Source organism: Peromyscus californicus, unplaced genomic scaffold, assembly GCF_007827085.1.
Source record: "Peromyscus californicus insignis strain IS unplaced genomic scaffold, ASM782708v3 Scaffold_4__1_contigs__length_199733344, whole genome shotgun sequence".
Taxonomy (NCBI): domain Eukaryota; kingdom Metazoa; phylum Chordata; class Mammalia; order Rodentia; family Cricetidae; genus Peromyscus; species Peromyscus californicus.
In genome coordinates, this window is record NW_026294562.1 from 27,455,385 (window position 1) to 27,475,652 (window position 20,268).

The 20,268-nt window shown below is 36.7% G+C and overlaps 1 protein-coding gene across 3 annotated transcripts in view; it reads right to left on the bottom strand.

Moving 5' to 3' along the window:
• Kif20b (kinesin family member 20B) overlaps positions 1–20,268 on the bottom strand; it is a 67,702-nt gene that overhangs the window by 12,413 nt on the left and 35,021 nt on the right. For all 3 annotated transcript variants that reach the window (XM_052712992.1, XM_052712993.1, XM_052712991.1), the window contains exons 19-26: positions 15,595–16,831; positions 14,934–15,072; positions 13,578–13,697; positions 11,993–12,053; positions 10,761–10,886; positions 9,163–9,290; positions 7,065–7,220; positions 2,056–2,232 (exon numbers count right to left, since the gene is read on the bottom strand). In XM_052712992.1, coding sequence (XP_052568952.1) covers positions 2,056–2,232; positions 7,065–7,220; positions 9,163–9,290; positions 10,761–10,886; positions 11,993–12,053; positions 13,578–13,697; positions 14,934–15,072; positions 15,595–16,831 — 2,144 coding nt within the window. The remainder of the gene's footprint in view (positions 1–2,055; positions 2,233–7,064; positions 7,221–9,162; positions 9,291–10,760; positions 10,887–11,992; positions 12,054–13,577; positions 13,698–14,933; positions 15,073–15,594; positions 16,832–20,268) is intronic.

Here is a 20,268-nt window from a genome sequence, read left to right on the forward strand (position 1 = left end):
TAAAAACTACTGCATCTCAAGTCGCACAGCCTGAATTCAATCTTTGGAAGCCATGACGGAAGGAAAGACCTGAGACCCCAAGGATATCTTCTGACCTGTTCAGTGAGTGTGGACATGGCTGCATGTCCTCTATTTTCTAAACAGAGTGACACACCTAGCTATGTTAAATGGCAGAGTCAGAGCTTAGCTAAAACTTGAATCTCAATTTTGATAAAATAATTCTTGAAAGACTATAGGTGGGTTAGCAGGATGGCTTAGCTAGTGAAGACTCATGCCACCAAGCCACGGCAGACTGACATTGAATTGGATCCCATAACCTACACGGTAGAGGGCAAATGACCACCATTCCCTATGGTTATCCTCTAACCTCCACAATCATGCTGTGGTCTTGTATGTACACACACACACATACAAAATAAATAAATATATACAAAACAAGAAAAAGTAAGAAACCTAGAGGCTGCTCAGTAATGTAAACACGGCCTTAAGAATTGAAAGAGAAAATAGTAACTAAAGCATTCTTACAACCTACTCTTCATGCTATTTTCCTTTAAGATAGGACATGTTCCCAAACCTTATTTATGTGACTCAAAGAAATATTACATGTTTTATCTTAAATTCCAATGTTTATCTGAGCACAGCCATCACCAAAATGTACCCATGTCACCACTGGAAAGTCACAGACTGTACTGCATTCATAATGGGGAAAGCAGCTTGCAGCATTGGCTTTCCCTGGGCTAAGAACTAACCTTATGATGCTAAGAAGACAGTGTTCCCTATTTTATTGATTTAGTTCATTTATTTTGAGACAAAGTATCACTATGCAGCCCCATCAGGCCTGGAACTTACTATGCAGACCAGGCCAGCCTCAAACTCACAGAAATCTCCCTCTCCCTATCCCCCAAGCTCCAGGATGAAATACATGTTCCCCATACCTGGCATGTTACCTATTTTAGATAGTTTAGAAATGCTCAGTATTTCCCACAAGGATCCTGTAATCATAGTGACAGCAGTGAACACCTAGCTTTTCTAACTTCCTGTTCTTTGTTATTTATACAGCATACAATATACAGTCTCTATAGGAAGGTGTTCTTACCTAAGCGCAGTAAGTCTTCTGATGTGTGACACACATAAATACACACTCCACATGCACGGAATCTGGTTCTATAACCAGGCCAGCCTTGCTCTTGCAATCCTTCCACCTCAGTTTCTAAAATGCTCAGTTTCTAAAATGTTGAGGACTGACTCTAGCTATGTATGTCCATGCCTGACCAGAGCAGCACATTTGTATGGTTTGTGCTACTATGGACTGAATCCAGAACTTTGTACATACCAGTCAAGTCTTCCACCACTGAGCTACCCATCCCCCAGCCTTAGAACAGTCAACTTTTAAGTATAGACTGATTATTCATTCCAGAAAGTCTAGCTTCAAATATGCCCTGACTCTGTTTATCAGGATGTCGCTATTCACAAAAAATAAGCTCCCCATTTAGGATTTTCAATCCAACTCATGATGCCTCTCCATCACTATACTTACTTTAAAAATATTTTGTATCTTCACATACTAAAATTAAGAGTAGACTAGAATGGGTGCATTGGTGGTGCATGCCTTTAATCCCAGCAGGGACAGGTATATCTCTATGAGTTCCAGGACAAGTAGAGCTAAAATGAGACCACCTCAAATTTTTTTAATCAATTCATTAAATTTAATTAAGGGTGGATCCAATTATTCAAGTGCCACCAAAACCTCAAGCTAAAACACATTTTTACAATTCCAAGATAGATTAAGATAATCCTAAATTGTAGACTTTCTAATTACTTTAATCTGGGAAGTATGAACAAGTTACTAAGAGGAAGTGTTATGTTTTGGCCATTGACGAATCAACTATAATAATAAACTCTGAAAATTCAAAAACCATGAAAAATATGGAAAATGTTCAAGCCTTTGCTTCTTTTCTGATGTCCTGAGTAACTGCAGCTGGGAAGTAATTTGGAAGCAGTCCGTGCTCAACTCTGTGCTCAACAGGAAGGTACAGGAAGTGAGAGTGCACTGACCAGCCGCGCGCTTTCTGCTGCAGCCCTTCTCAGTTGCTGGATTTCCTCCTCCTTCTGCTCAAGGCTGGAGAGCAGCGCCTTCATCTGCACCTCTAGAGCTGTGACCAGCTGGTCCCGCTCCTCTCTCCACTTTTGAAGGTCAGCAGTTTTCTCTGCCAGCTGTGCTGTTAGTGTTTCCTAGTCAACAAGCACCAAAGTCACCGAAGCATAATGACACAGGTATAAATATACCAAAATGGAACCCATCACCTTGTTTCCTAACTTAAAAAAATTAATTTAAAAATTTAACATAAATCATTATAATGACTCTAAGAATGTAAATATAATATGGTAAATATAATACAGAACATACTATTCATTCATGTGTGGATGAAATGCTTATAAAATACAAAAAGCACATTTTATATATTAAATACTCATGCCAGGAGTGGTGGCCCACACCTTTAATCCTAACACTCAGGAGGCATAAGTAGGTGGATCTCTGTGAATCCCTGGCCAGCCTGGTCCATATAGTGAGTTCTAGGCTAGCCAAGGCTACAAGAGATCCTGACTCAAAATAAATGAATATCCACATCTCTTATTTGCCCTTAGTACACCTTCAAAAGAACCAGATTACTGGTAATTTCTTTCAATAAATAATTATAGCTATAGCACTTTATATAACATTATTTCCAACAATATTCAAATAATAAAAGAATAAAATTACAGTACAACAAATGACACACCTCGCAGTTACTGAACATAGAAGAATGATGTAAGGGAGCTGACAGACAGCTCACCAGTTAAGAGCACTGGGTGCTCTTCTACAGGACATGGGTTCAGTTTCCAGCACGCACAGGGTAACTCTAGTTCCAGGGGATCCAACAGATTCTCTGGCCTCTGCAGGTACCAGATGCACACACACACACACACACACACACACAGTACACAGACATACAAGAAGAACACCCATAAAATGAAAATAACAAAAAAAAAAGATCTAAATATAAGAAAAATGAATATTTAAGTCACTTGTAGTGGGTTCAAACAAGCATGAAATATTGTGTCAAATTAAAGAAAACATAGAAAATTTAAACATGGAAACTGCTAGCACCTCCAAGGACAAACCTGTAAACAGTGGAAACAGCTGCCATTAGGAGGTGAGTTAACACTGAAGGTTTCTAGTCTCAACTGCAGAGGAAGTAGAAATCTTTGCAGAACAGAACAAGGGCCAGAGCCCATTACAAGGTCTTTCCTTCCAATGAGAGGAATACAGGCAGAGGGCCAGAGTCCCAGCTTAAAACAGCCTCAAAAACTTTGCACTGTACTTTCTGTGGCAGGCACTTCACAGAAGAGAAAAAGGAGTCAAAGTCTTGTGAAGTACATCAGTGAAATCGGCAAAGGAAAGGAAGCAGTGGTGAACTTTTTCCTCTTGGCACACCACCAGAGCAATAACAAAAAAACCAGTTTTAAAAGCCCCGTGAAAGTGCACAGCTTGGCCACTCTAGGCCCTCTCTAAACTACATTCTGGGAACCCAGAGCAAGTGTCAAAAGCTATGCACTGAACATGGCTTACAAGTATACCGTTAGCCAGAAGAAAAGAAACTTTAAACCAAAAATAAATAAATCATTAATTAAAAAAAAAAAACTTTAAATCAGAAAAACACAATATTCAGCAAATAGAAATGCCATCTGAACCATCATCTGCCCTTGAATACAGACAGTGGTCCAGGGGACTCCAACCACCAAGGACCACTCAGGAGTGTGACCAGTATCCACAAACACTACCATTGAAGGGCTTATCCAAAGGTAGGAGGAGATTAGGAACTTGGCCAGTGAAGGATCATCAAGGAAGCTAATAAACGATCACCTAGAGGCATGAACAGGATCTGCTATAGTCTATGAACGACAGCTCAGCAGTAAAACTGTCATCTGCAAGCCAGGGAAGGAATATCTGCAGTTCAGACTAGAATTAGTATCAGGCACTTGAGGAAATGCAAATTAAACTACTTTGAGACTTTATCTTATCCTAGTCAGAATGGCATATATAAGGTCCTATGGTCAATTACCAGCACAAAAATAGACAAATAAATGAGAGAAATCTCAAAACTCAATGAAACACCTTGAGGTCTTTGAAAACTAATGCCATGAGATCAATCAGCAGGTCTGCTAAGCTAAGTTCAAACTCCAGAATCTACACCATAGAAATAGGGAGCTGACACCCTCAAGATGCCACACAGGAGCTGTGGCATATGTATATGTGCATGTACACACACACACACACACACACACACACACACACACACACACACACACAGTGCATGCAAGTGCACATCTTCACTAAATAAATAAAATATAATTTAAAAATAAAAGAAGTCATTTGTTAGTTGGAAAGAAAGGTGGAGGGAAGGAGAGAGGGAGGGAAGGGAGGAGGAGGAGGAGGAGGAAGAGGAGGAGAAAAGAGGGAGGAAAGGGGTGCCAAATCCAACCTAAGTAGACAACATAAACAAGATTGACAAACCCTTAGCTAACTAACCAAAACAGAGGAAAAAACACAAATTCAAGAGAAAATTAAGATGAAAAGGTAGACAATACAATAGACATCAATGAAATAGAGAATATAAACAATTCAGATAAAATAAACATAAGAAAAACATAGTAAGAAATAAGAGTTAAGCAATAATAAGTTTCTCAACTGAAAACATCCTAAGCCCAGATGGATTCGCAGCTGAATTCTACCAGACCTTTAAATGAGAACTCGCATTAAGGGACTGGAGAGACGCTCAGTGGTTAAGACACTTGCAGATCTTGCAGAGGACCCAGATTTCATTCCCAGGACCAACATGGTGGTTCACTAGGGTTCACTCCTATCACTGTGATTCCAGGGGACCTGTTTTGAGCACATATGGACATGCAGGTAAAACACACATACACACATAAAAGAAAAATAATTTTTTTTAATTATATGTATGTATGTGTACAGGTACATGAGGAGACATCAGAGACATCAGATACCCTTGGAATGAGTTACAGGAGGGAATTTTGAGCTACCATGTGGATACTGGGACTTGAAAACTCACATCCTCTGCAAGAGCACTATGTGCCCTAATTGCTAAGCCATCTCTCTAGCCTTCATAAACCTTTAAAGAAAACCTATAAAGAGAGATGGGCAGACAGACAGACCATATGTATGTACAGAAAGAAGAAGAATGCTGTCAAGCTCATTTTACAAAGTCAGCATTACATTCATACCAAACAAGGGCATGAAACAAAATTATAGCACAACATCCCTGGTGAATACAGATGCAGAAATTCTAAGTAAATTATTTATAATCCAAATTCTACTACACATCAAAAAGATTGTTCACCATTACCAAATAGGATCAATTCCAGGGATATGAGTAGGTTATCATACAAAAATCAAAAAATGCAATAAATCACACTAACAAACTCACAGAGATCACATGACTATCTCAACAGATCCAGAAAAAAAAACTTCTGACAAAGTTCAGCCCTTCATGATAAAAGCCAGGGACAAAAGGTTCATACCTCAGCATAACAAGTCACATGATTAACCTATAGCCAACATTATACTAAATGGAGGAAAGGCAAAACATTTCTGATACAACAAAGAAAGAGACAATGGTATCCACCTTTTCACTCCTATTCAATATAAGACTAGACATTGTAGTGCAGTAAGCCAAGATAAATAAGATAAAAACAGGAAAGGAAGACGTCAAACTATTCCTATTAACAAACAACATGATTCTGTATATAGAAACTATACAGAACAATCTTAGGACTGATCAACATCTTAAGCAAAGTAGCAGCATACAAAATGAACAGAATTCAGTAGCTTTTGCATACAGCAATGATAAACATAATAAAAAGAGAAACCAGAAAAACAATTCCATTCCCAATGGCTTTAATGAAAAACAAAACACCTAAAAATAAACCAAAGCAAGAAGTGAAAGCCCTCTGCAATGAGAATTTTAAAACACCAAAAAAACTGAAGGAGACACTAGAACACAAAGCCTTCTGTGGTCAAGTATCGGCAGAATTAATATAGTAAAATGCCCACATCACCAAAAGTGATCCACAGTTTCAAATTCTCATGACAAGCTTCACAAACAGAGAAAAAAAATCAATCCAAAAATTCACATTGAACTACAAAAGATTCCAGATAACCAAAGCAATCCTAAGCAAAAAGAACAATACTGGAATACTGGAGACATCACAATCTCAGGTCATACTTCAAAGCCACCATAACAAACCAGCATGACACTAGCATAGCAACAGATGTGTTTCCACAGGGAACAGAAAAGAAGACACAGGCTGAAACTCACACAGCTACAAACACCTTAATTTTTGGCAAAGATACCAAAACACAATGGACAAAGCCCCTTTAGCACGCGGTGCTGGCAAATCTGGACAGCGAAATGCAGAATAAACATGCTAAGATCCTATCTCTCTCACCCTGCACAAAAATAAATTCAAAGTGGACTAAAAGGCTAGAAGTTCTGAAACTGTTGGAGGAAACCACTCTGAGACACAAGCATTGGCAAAGTCTTTCTCTATTAGCTCAGGAAGTAATCTCTAGAACTGACAAAAGGGATTACAAAAAAGTCAAATGCTTCTACATGGTAAAGGAAATAATAAAGTGAGGAGAGAACATATAGAATCTTTGCGAGCCATACACCTGATAAGAGGATTACTATCTAGATATTTAAAAAAACCTCAAAATATTAAACACCAAAAAAATCAAACAAACCCCATTTGGGCTCATGAGAACACACAGTTCACTAAAGATGAAATACAGATGGGCAGTAAACATGACAATTGTCAAATATCCTTAACAATCAGGTATTTTCCAAGTGTCTAAATGAAGTGAGAAAAGCTAGGAAAACACAAGACTGAATGTCATGGTCAAATGGGGAATTATCTTACAAAAAGACAACCTGCTCACAACAAGAATTGGAGTAACTTTAACAAAGCAAGGGGAAATATATTGAAGAACCACTGCTACCAACCACTTCGTTCTGTAGCTTTAAACAGCGCTCCCTGTCTTCAGCGTATTTTTTCATCTCTCTGTTCCGTAGATTCTCAGCTTCTTTTGCTTGAGTGGTAAGGGCTGCTTTTTCCTCTAACCACTTTTTTCTATCAGCTTTATATTTCTCTTCAGATTCCTGAGCAGATGATAAAAGTTATTTTCACATGGCTAAGTAGTAAGTTTCAACAATATTTTCATGCAATCCATCCATTTTTACCTTTTCAAAAAACATCAAATAAAATGTTTTTGTTAAATAATGACAGTATCAATTTATTTCAGATTTTAAACAAGAACATTAACTGGCTTGCATCGCTTACAAACAATATTTTCCTATGAAGTTCCTTCATCAATGAGCTTAAGATAAACTAAACAATTGACATTTCTGTAAGTGTTACAGTGACTCCAATAAATATACCTAAAGGGAGGGGGGAAGTTGCACTGACACCTGGTCTGTAACGGTCACTTGAAATTGTATAGCTCCAAAAATAAAAAAATAAAACACAGAATGACAAATAACCTGTATAATTTATTAAAGAATCATTCAGGAGAAATGGTCAGAGAATAAAGATAAGTGATTTTCAAACTGAATTCCCGGAGATCTTTGCACTCACAGCAATCTAATTTCAGACACTGAAAATCCAAAGAAAACTCTAAAACCAAAACAGCAGCACTCCATATCAGAAATAAAGTTTGCAAGACAGGAGATTACAATATCTCAGAGAAACGCAAACACAGCAACAATCTTAATATGGCAGATGTATTACAATTTGTCACAACCAATGGATCATTTGTTCTAGCTGCTTTTGCATTTTTTAAATGGAAAGGACACACTCTAAATCTATAATTAGTCATTACAAAGAAAAAGTAATTTTTCCTGTTATTTTCAGTAAATAACTCAGGGCACATGCCTTTAATCTCAGCACTTAGAAGGCAGAGGCAGGTAAATCTCTATGAGTTCAAGGCCAGCCTGGTCTATATAGTTAGTTCCAGGACAGCCAGGGCTACATAGTGAGAACATTTCAAAGACAAAAAATAAAAAACAAAACAGAACAAAAAAAAAAAAAAAAAAAAAAATCAGATGCAGAACTAGGCATGGGGCACATACACTTCCATAATTCCAGCATCTTGGGGGTAGAGGCAGGAGGATCAAAGTTCAAGGTCACCCTCAAATATATATGTTGAGTTTCATGCTAGTCTCTAGTAGGTGCTAAATCCAATGGAAAAAGCATTTATTTACTCCAATACTGTATTCTATATATCCTATATATAGTACATTAAACCTGAACAAGAATGTATATAAATATAAAATAAGATTTCCTTTATGTAGCATATGTTCATGTTTCAATGTTTAGATATACAACTCTATTCCAAACGATAATCAAACATGGAAAAAGTTACCAATAATCAAAATAAGTCTCTCAATGACTGTCTTCTCCAGAGCAATATTTGCTAGGTAAAAAATGGAGTAGAAAAATAGATACAAAGACAACAAAAGCAGTAATTTAAATATTACATATACATGGGTCAGGTGGGCTTAGCAGGTAAACGTACTGGCTGCAAAAGCCTGTCCCCTCAAAGCTAGACCTAGAACCCATGCTTTAAAATATACATGGTGGTGTACATCTGCAACACCAGCACTCCTACAGCAAAATGGGAGGCAGAGATGGAAGAATTACCAGAAGTGAATGAACCAGCTAGCCTGAAGATGCTGCTTAGCAGCAGAAAGAAGAAATTCTGCCTCAACAACTAAAAGTTATCCACTGACTTCCACATATGCTGTGGTGTATGCACATGCACGTGCGCGCGCACGCGCACACACACACACACACCAAAAAAGTTAATTACACATATAAAACATAAAATTGAGGACACAATCACTGTGATTTCATTGGCTCATAATAAATTATGTCTTGGGAATTTTCCCCAGGGTATTTTCAAAGTGTGTTGAAAGTTTCTTCTCTATATTAATCACTATGCATTATTTCACCCACAAAACTAGCTATAAAATAGAAAATGCTGAGTTCTCTTCTCAGAAACCCAATGGACAGAAAGGAGGGAGAGAGAGAGAGAAATGATACCTGCAGCTCGTCCTGAAGATTAGTGAGCTTCTTCCTAAGTACGTCTGTGTCATCCACGGGTTCTTTATTTGACTGTTGATTACTTCTAGCTTCCAGATCTTTGAACTTTTCTTTCCATTTATCCAATTCTAATTTAAAGTACAAATAATGTTATGACATGTAGCAATATGTATGGCAAGAAAGAAAGGAAGGAAGGAAGGAAGGAAGGAAGGAAAGAAAGGAAGGAAGGAAGGAAGGAAGGAAGGAAGGAAGGAAAGAAAGGAAAGAAAGATTGAGAAGAAAAAAATTATCAGAGCCCAAAATATACACCAAAATGGTACTAAAATTTTTTTAACAACTGACCTTTAAGCACTCACCAAATTCTTTCAGATTACCTTATTTGTTTGTACGTATGTATGTACATATGTTTGTATGTGTGTGTAAATTTTTCTAACAGCTGATTTTTAAGGAGTCTCAACAAATTCTTTCAGATCACCTTATTTGTTTGTACACATGAATGTATGTATGTGTATCACACATATGCCTGGTACACAAGGAAGTCAGAAAAGAGCATCAGATCCCCTGGACCTAGAGTTATGATGGTTGGAAGCCACCACAGGTGTGTTGCGAACCAAACCCCGGTCCTCTACAAGGTCAAAAACTGCTCTTAATCTCTGAGACATCTCTGCAGCCGCCCTCACCAAATCCTAGTGAAGAGAAACTACAGGGACTTCTCATGTGCTCAAAGATAATGGGTCCAAGTGTTGAGTAAAAATTTATTTTAATCTGAAATTACATGATACAATTATTGAAATGCTCAAGAAAGAAAAAAGTCTATGAAAATATGAAGAACTTCATCCACCAATACACAGTTCAAGGGTTTACTGAGTACTCTCATATTACCATAATACTAATGTGCGATCACAAATGTGCCTCATGCCATAAGTCATCACCAAGCACACTTCACAGATGCAGATAATAGGCTAACACAGCACATGTACAAAATTACATGTTAAAAAAAGTCATAAAAATAAGTACATACATTTCTTTCCTTTTGTACCAGACTATAATTAGCTTAATTAATAGTAAGTGTTGTAATTTTCTCTACATGCTAGAAAAATGGATGATGCTGACAGCAATGGAATCAGTACTTAGTAAAATAAACAAATTAATGCTAAAAGCTTGCAGATACAAATCAATCAAATTGCTTTTTCTTCATAGATTTCTTATTTTATGTGGATGAGTGTTTTGTCTACATGTGTGTATGTGCTTTGTGTACATGCCTGGTATCTGCTGAGATCAAAAGAGGTAGTGGATCTCCTGGACTGAAGGTATACATGGTTGGTTGTAAGCCACCATGTCGGTGTAGGGAACTAGACCTAGATTCCCTGAAAGAACTACAAATGCTCTTAATCACTGAGTCTTCTCTCCAGCTCCATCATGGAACATTCTTATTTCTTTATGATACACAACTTTACTCAGAAAACAATCATTTTCTTCACAGTGGAAAAGACAAGTGTCAAGGCAGTCAAAAATTATGAATTATTATAAACTCTATACCATTTTGAAAAGGAAAATTAAAGCAAAAAAGTAAGTTTGGAGATGCAGTTTCACTTTACCTCTGGCTAGCCAATCAGCTTCCTTTAGCTTGGCCTCAAGCACTTGGTCTTGTTCTACCTGAGTTTGTTCTTGCTCTTCTAGTGTCAATCTCATGTCTTCAATCACCTTCTCTTTAACACTTAGATCTAAATGTGTGAGAAAAACTGTTGTTAATAGTTCAATTCAAAATATACAAAGAACTCACATAATTTTAATAACAACCTGGATGTGAGTGGGGGTAATGAAGGGCAAGGTTCGAGGGAAAGAGAGCTTAAGGGAGCGGGAGATCCCAGCTGGATCAAGAACAGAGAGAGAGAACAAGAAATAAGAGACCGTGATAAATGACGACCACATGAGAATAGGAAGAAGCAAAGTGCTAGAGAGGTCCACAGAAATCCACAAAGATACCTCCACAATAGACTACTGGCAATGGTTGAGAGAAAGCCCGAACTGACCTACTCTGGTGATAGGATGGCCAAACACCCTAACTGTCGTGCTAGAAACCAATGACTGAGGGAACCGGATGCAGAGATCTACGGCCAGGCCCCAGGTGGAGCTCCAGGAGTCCAAATGGCGAGAAAGAGGAGGGTTTGTATGAGCGAGAATTGTTGAGACCAAGATTGGAAAAAGCACAGGGACAAATAGCCAAACGAATGGAAACACATAAACTATGAAACAACAGCTGAGGAGCCCCCAGCTGGATCAGGCCCTCTGGATAAGTGAGACAGTTGATTAGCTCAAACTGGGAGGCATCCAGGCAGTGGGACCGGGACCTGTCCTCAGTGCATGAGCTGGCTGTTTGGAACCTGGGGCTTATGCAGGGACACTTGCTCAGCCTGGGTGAAGGGAGGAGGGGACTGGAACTGCTTTGTTTTCTATTAATAAGATCATTTAGCAATTCGTGTTACAGTTGGGAGGGACAGGAAAGGTAGGGTGGAGTGGATCTAAGAATTGGGAGAACGGTGAACACGATCAAAACATATGGTATGAAATTCTCAAAGAACCAATAAAAATATTTTTAAAAAGTACTGGCCATCACCAAGAAATCAGTGTTGCACTGAATGAATATTACCTATTGCTTTTCTAATAATCAATTTTAAGTTTAAAAGTTATTTAGCAGAATTAATGCCTTATATTTTTGATAACATATCTTTAGCTACCATCATTTCAACATTTTTAAAGAAAAATGTTAACTGTAATTGCAACTATTTACCAGTCAATTTTATTCTAGAAAGAGGAACTTGGTTCTGACCTTTGCATACTCTCTCATACTGTTGTACAGCTTCTTCCATTTTGTGATTATTTAACTGCTCCTAAAAATTTAAAGAATACAATTAAAGGCACATGTAAATCAATACTTAAAAGTTAATAGTGGGTGTTGGAACACGGTCCAGAAATGGAGTCCTGTGAGGAGAATGTGGAGTGCTTATGAAAACCATCCAAGGAAACAAGACAAGATTCTTGAGACCTGTTTCTTCAAAACACAGAATTGTTCTTGGAATGTGTTTTTTTGCACCTTGCAGGTGGGTTTACTTCAGATTACTCATTATTGCCTTCTGTTGTTATTTAATTAAATGTTTAAATTATCCTTTATATATCTCTATGGAAAAAAACATGGTTTTGCCAAATGTGGCTTGTCCTTGTGATTATATACAGCTTGAACTCATGAGAATTTTCTCATGTGACCTTTCTTAACCCTCAGAGTATAAACTGTTTGAGGCTCTGAATAAAGTTGACTAATGCATGAGACTTTGGTCCACCTCATTCATTGGCTCCATTCTTCCAGGAACCATAGCTTCTAGAGCAGTGAACAAGTAGGTATTAATAGGACCTAGGTGTGGTGGGACATGTATTTTAATCTCTGTGAGTTCAAGGCCAGCCAGCCAAGGCCATATAGCGAGACATAGTGAGGCCCTGTCTGAGAAAAAAACAAACAAACAAAATAACCATAAAACAAAACTAGTAAGATGGGTCAGTGAGTAGGGTGCTTGCCAAGCCCAGGGAGCCTGAGTTCTAGCCCTAGCACCCACAGAATGAAAGGAAAGTCTCACAAGCTGTCCTCTGACCTCCACATATGCAGTGGGGTATACAAGTGCCATGGCACATATGCAACCATACATTTAGTCATATAAACACGTGCACACATACATAAATAAACAAGTGTAAATTGTTTTGATTAAATATAGTATGATTAAATATAGACAACAATAATCTTATACTTTTAGTATCAGTTATGATTGTTATGACTTTTAATGTTATACCTACTGAATATTTTACAGAAATGTGTTCTCACATATCATAAGATGCAAAAACCAAGGGACAATGAAAGCATAATGTATACTAATTATAGAAAAAAAATGTTAAAGTCCCCATTATGAAACACAAAATGTAGAAAATATAAAAACTCTATCTAAAAAGCAGTTATAAGGTCTGAAACTATCAGGAGTCTTAAGGGGAAAAGCTCAATTACAATTCTCACTTTAACCTGTCAGGTCACCAAGACTACACTCTCCAATCTCCCATCAGCTCATCATAGTCTCTACAATCTATTTTAGGATTGATCATTACAGATCAGGCTAAACTGTCTGAACAAAACAAATAATCATATGGTAGTAGGGTCTAGTGGCTTGTGCCTATAATCCTGACACTTGAGAAGTGATGATGGAATAACTTGCGATGAGGTCATGATCTATCCAGGTACAAAGTGACACCCTATCTCAAAGCAACAAAACAAGACAAAATGTTAGTACTGTAAAAAATAAAGACACACATTTTATCAGGCAATAAAATCTACCAGCAGAATGGACTTCAAGCATCATTAACAACATAAATATTACCTTGAGCTGCTGGATGGTCCGCTGTTTCATCTCTATTTCCTGAGAATACTGGTTTTTCTTTTTCTCCAGATCATTAATTTTAATCCTCAATAATTTCTCTTCATCACGCATTACAGATACCTACAAAGCAAAATTTATAAAGCAAATTGAATATTTTTAAACTTTTTGCTGTTGTTTAAAATTTATGGCCGTATCTTCAGGTAACATGCCCTTTAATCACAACAGAAAAGTACAGATACTACTAAAGGTAAATACATTACTAAGTGGCAAAAGTTCAGCACCTTTTTTTCTATTTCTATTCTAAGCATGCTTTCCCTAACACTTTGCTCTTCCTTACTGTTTCTTTAGAGTCCCTTGTACCCAGCAAGTGGCTTCCTCCTCCGTGCAGGCATAACTCAAGTAGTAGTATTTTTTCCCCTCTTCTCTTCTCTAAAGCTAACTGTCAAGATGTACAGCTTGCCTGCTGAGGAAAGGAGAGGGAAGCAAAAGGGAGGATGAAGGAGGGGAGGGGAGAAGGTTCTTAAGATGTTTTCAATTTTCTTTTTCCTTTTTTTTTTCAAAACAGTGTTCCTCTGTGCTGTCCTGGAATTCACTCTGCAGACCAGGCTGGCCTTGAACTCAGAGATCCACCTGCCTCTGTCTCCCAAGTGTTGGGATTAAAGGCATGTACGTGTCACCATACCCAGCAAAATATTTTCAATTTCCACAGGAAGATCCAGGAGGAAAAAAACAGAGCAAAGGGAAATTAGACGGCAAGAAGATAACTGGATACATGTACTACCTTCAAGGAAAATGGCTAGGAGAAATGGAATGGGTTTCTCCCTCCCTAATTATCTCTTTGTATGTTACACCTTTGAACTGGGTAACTAAATTTCCTGTTTTGAAATTGTTAGTCTATTACCATAACACACTGAAGGTGCCAAATTCCATTTAAATTATAGCGAAAATTTGTTATGTCACTCTGTATACCCTAAATATTACGTACAAACAAAATTACTTTTTTTAAGAGAAACATGAATTTTATGCTTTTTAAAGAAAAGATTCTATTCTTCTATCTAAAGCATACATATTTTACACGCATGCACGCAAACCTTTGAGTGGAGAAAGGTTTATTTATTACCTGTAGCAGGCGAGGATCATGTCCAAAGCCATGATATCCACATATTTTCTTCATATTAACCTTCAGTTTATTTGCTAGCTGCATTTTCTTTTCTAAATTAATGGCATTCATCATTTTAAGAAAAATTCAAGTTCACAGATTTCAGTTTAATCCTAAAATCTACACCTAAACTTGAAACCTAAGAGAAAAAAATCTCTACCACATCAAACTGCCCACAGGGCTTCCATATAACCTACCTCCTTCTGTACCTGCTCAATCTGCTTTTTGGCATCAGTGAGTTTCTCTTTCAGCTCAGCATAATCTTCTTCCTTCCTCTGAAGATCTGCTTGGAGATTCTGAGTAAGAACAGAGTTAGCAGCAAGCTCCTCTTTCAATCTGAAAAGAAAAATGGATCACAGAATATCTGCGTTGTGGCGCCACTGGCTGCTGAGGATCACTGTGTGAAATGGTAACAAGTGTTACAGAACTACATCTTTTCACAACATAGAATGCGTAAACTAGCAACGAGTGCTCAGAGGGTGTCATGGGGGGGGGGGGCATGGATCTTAGGAGTATCATTTTTTACATACAACTTTTGTTTCTAAAGGTTTATGAAGCTTCACTCATCATATATACCATATTCTACCAAACTAAATGATGTCCAGCTACCTGTTCAAAAATTATGTAGAAAATTGAATGCTTGGAACCTGCAAGATGACTTAGTGATAGAGACACTTACTGCCAAGCCTCATGACCTCAGCTCAATTTCTGGGGCCCACATGTTACAGGAAGGGACTATCTTCCACAGTTGTTCTTTGACCTCTGCAAACATGTGCACATGCAACAGACACACACAAACACACACACAATGTGACGTATTTTACATAGTTGAGAAAGTTTAAATAAAACTTAGCTCACTTTTCTGTTTCTCGTCTGCTAGCTTCTCTTTCTTCTTCTTTTAACTGAAGTGACTGTTTCATATTATGCAAGTTATTTGCCAACTGTGAGATTTCTTCTTCCAACTTGGTTTCCTTTTCATTTAAATCTTTGGTGTTTTTGATGTGATCCTGGTGATTTGCTTCAAATTCCTTCAGACTTGCTTCTAGATTTAAGATGGCAGATTCCTTCTCTAAAATGACTTGCTCTAATTCGGCTAAGCGTCTACACTCATTCTTTTTGGTCTCTACCATCATTTCAAGTTCCTTTATTTTTGCCTTATAGCACGCAACATCCCGGGTAAGCTCTGAAAGAGCTTGCTCTCTTTCAGCCACAAGCTGTACTTGAACCCCAAGACTAACACTCTTTTCTTGCAGTTCTTCTCTGAGTTGCTGTATAAGACTTTCTTTTTCTTTCAGTTGGTGATCTTGATGCTTACCCTCACTCTCCTTTGCTCGTAGTTCATTGTTCTCATCCCTGTAGCCTTTCACTTCCACCTGTAATTTTTCAATTTGCTCTTCCAGGCCCTGAATCTGATGAGACTTTTCAGAAGAGGTCTTCACAATCTCTTTACATACTCCCCAGATGGTTTCAATAACAGAGTGGAAGGAAATTTCCCTATTGTGCTCTTGAATATGATATTCCTTAACCCATTTGCTTGACAAATCATTATCTGGAAGCTGTAGTGATGTGTTCAGCAAATTATCCCCTTTAGAACCATGTGACAGATCCTGGAGATTAACTAAATCTATTTTTGAAATATGAGAAGGTGAATCAAGTGACCGCAGTTCATCTATTTTTGTTTGCATTAGTTTTATCTGTGAAACATTGCTTGTGATGCTTCTTGTAGCAGTTTCCAACTCCTGTGACAATTTCAGGATCCTCTCCTCCTGCTCTTGGTTCACAGCTTTCTGCGTATGTAACTCAGCAACTGCACTGTCATAACTGGCCTGGATTTGCTCCATCTTTGACCTCAGAGACAAGTTCTTTTCTTCAGCGACACAAAGCTGCTGCTGCAAACTTACAAGCTGTTCATTTAATTCTGCTTTTTCCACCTTTTCACTTTTGAGTTCATTCTCGCCAATAATTAAAAGCCTTTTTAGTTCTTCGTTCTTTTCTTGTAAAACTCTAATGCCTTTCCCACCTTCTGAAATAGATTGGTGCATTTCTTCACTTTTCTTTTGATCTTCAGTGATGGGTGGACTGATAAGCATAAGTCCTTTAAGAGAACATTGGTACTATTTTTATTAATCTAGCAAAACATAACAAAGCAACAGTTACAGATAAACCAGCATTTGCAACACTAGAAACATCAAACTTCTAAAGAAAAACTGAAAAGAACTTTTAAAAGAAAACATGCACAACTTAATCTATTTATATAAAAAGTGTAGCTCCAGGTCTGAGTTGACAAAAGAGGTCTAATAAAACAATGGTTATTACTTCTGAGTCCTTACTTTATCACTTCCAGTATTTATTATTTAACTTTATTCCACAGATCTTTATCTAACATTATGAGACAGGACAGAGGAGAGGGAATTAGTGACATTCTAGCAACCAATTATATCCTAAAGGACAGTTTCAAATTATCTATTAATATCACCAGAATAGCATACAATTTTGATTTTTGAACCAGATAAGGACTTTGAACCATTTTACTTAAACTTTTTGATTTGTAACCTGTTTTTTTTTTTTTTTTGTATATGTATAAAATGTATGAGCTCTATATATGGGTGTTCTTTGTACAATGTGACGCAAAATCTAATCAGTTTTCTTTATAAGTTTAATTTTATCACTTTTGGGGCATTTGTTGTTAATCTTTCCCAAAAAATTATTGTAACCTCTTTGTCAAGGTTTACTTTTTGTCCATAATTTCTCAATGTCCTCCTTAGTTAAAGGTATGACAATTGTTGGGTCAATTTTTGTCAACTGACAAAGTTTGAATTTTTTTTTAAATCAAGTTAGATTTTTTTACATAAGTGTTTAACTTTTTAGTCTGTTTATTTGGTAGAAATATTTATTTTAATTTTTTTTGTATTAAAATTTTTGTAGAAGAATGTCTAGAGGATAAGATAACCAAAGTGTAATCGAGCTTTGGATTTACATGAGTACATGTCTTTTTTGTACTTTTTTTTTTTTAACCAAGGCCAGTTTTTTGGGTTTTTTTTAGTTTTAGGTGATAATTTTTCTTGGACTATTTAAGTTTTTGTCACCTTTTAAGGTTTTGAACAAATTACTTAGTTTATCATTTTTTACCCCAACAACAGTTTGTAGATGGGAAATGTTTTTGAATAATCTTTGAAAGTCATTAAGAGACCGTAACTGATCTCTTTTAATTTGTACCTTTTAAGGTCTAATTTTTTGTAGACCTATTTTATATCCAAAATAATTAATAGAATCTCTTTTTTGTATCTTTTTAGGAGCAATTAGTAATCCCTGACAAGGCAAAGATTTTTTATCTTTTTAAATTTTTTTTAATGTATCTGTATTTGAGTTAGCTAGCAAAATATGTCTATGTAATGATAAATTATAGATTTAAGAAATGATTTTACTTCCAAAGGCTGTTGTACAAAATATTTGCACAGGGTTGGGTTATTCAACATTTCCTGTGGGAGAACCCTCCATTGATATCTCTTAACCAGTTGAGAATTATTATAAGTAGGCACCTTGAATGCAAATCTTTTTTTGTCTTTTTTTTCCTAGTGTATTGAAAAGAAACAGTCTTTTAAATCGAAAACTATAGAGGCCATCCTTTAGGTAACAAAGTAGGCAAAGGAATTTTAGATTGTAGAGAGCCCACTGGTTGAATTATTTTGTTTATTGTTCTTAGGTCTGTTACAACTTTTAATTTACTAGAATTTTTTTTAAATAACCAATACAGGAGAATTTTAAGGGCTGGTTGATTCTTTAATATGTTGAGTATTCAGTGTTCTTGTATCAGCTTTTTTAAAGCCTGTAGTTTTTCTGTTGTTAAAAGCCATTGTTGAACCCATATTGGATTGTCTGTTAACCATTTTAAAGGTACAGTTATTGGTATCTTTGGAAGATCAGCAGTTGTTGTGCCCTGTTTTATCTGGATAGCTGGTGATTGTTCTTTAGAATAATATCTCCTAATATTTTTCTCAGAAACAAGTGTTAGTTTATGATTTGTTTTTGAGGTTAGAGGAATGTTAATCTGAGCATTTTATTATTGTATAGATCATGGCCCCATAAGTTTATAGCTATATTAGTCACATATGGCTTTAATTTTCCCCTCTGTCCTTCTGGACCTTTACATTTGAGCCACCATGTATTCTGTTTCACTTGAGATAATGTTTTAATTCCTAACAGCTGAACATTTATTTCCTGAAGAGGCCAATTTGGATGTCAAAATTTTGATGCAATTATTGTCACATCTGCATCTGTGTCCACTAAACCTTTCAAGAAAACATCATTTATTTGTATTTTTTTAAAGATTTATTTATTTATTATGTAAACAATGTTCTGCCTGTATGTATGTCTGCACACCAGAAGAGGGCACCAGATCTCATTCTAGATGGTTGTGAGCCACCATGTGGTTGCTGGGAATTGAACTCAGGACCTCTGAAAGAATAGCCACTGCTGTTAACCTCTGAGCCCTTATTTGAATTTTTAATTTTGGTCTTTATTTATAGAAGTTTGTCAAAAAAAAACTGCTTTATGGTTTTTCTTGAATTTTTGGTTTTCTGTTACAGCTGTTTTATCATCCCAAGCAGCCTAGTTTATTTTAATAGGTATTTGGTTATTTAATTGTTCTGAGAAGTTTTCTTATGATTACAGAAAATGTCTGAACTGAATTTGCTGTGGGAGCCTGCATGAGGCCCCTCTGGGAGTTTTTTGAGGATAGAGGCAAAGGATTACCTTGTCTGTCCCTTGTTGATCTGCATTTGTTGGTCCAATGTTTACCCTAACCACACTTTTTGTAATCCAGAAGGGAGGAGCATTCTGTTGTCATTGTTCCTTGAATAAACTTTTTTTTGGGTAGGAACACCATGTTACACTCTCTTTTTAAATGACCTTGTTTGTCACAACCAAACATCTGACATTTTTTTCTCAAAGCTTTGGAAATTACCTTTTTTACCCATATAGCATCATGGTCATGAGACTTAATATTAACTGTGTCACTGATCTAATCCTCTAAGGGTGCCAGTCTTGTCTTTAACAGCCTGATTATTTTTTTGTATGTTGTATTTGCACTTTTAAAAGCCAAAGATTTAATTATTATCTCTCTAGCTTTTGAATTAGGTATCATTTTATTTACTGGTGAAGACAGCCTTTGTAAGAAATCCGTGAAGGATTTTCTGGGGCCCTGTATAACTTTTGTGAATGATTTAATCTTTTTTTTTTCCAATTTTGTCCCATGCATTTATGACTGCCATGTGTCACAGAATTAAGGTTTGATTATCATATAAACATTGTCTTTGTATATCAGAGTATTTGCCTTCTCCAAAAAGTTGATCCTGGGAAATTTTTACATATCTAGTTCTACATTGTTTTTTTATTGTCTTAGTCTCTTTCTTAAGCCACTTTAATTTTGCTCCAGATTCTAGGACAGCTGCTACCAATTTTTTCAGTCCTGAGGAATAATCTTACTACAAGTTGACCACGAGTTTAACATTTGCTTTACAAATGGACAATGTA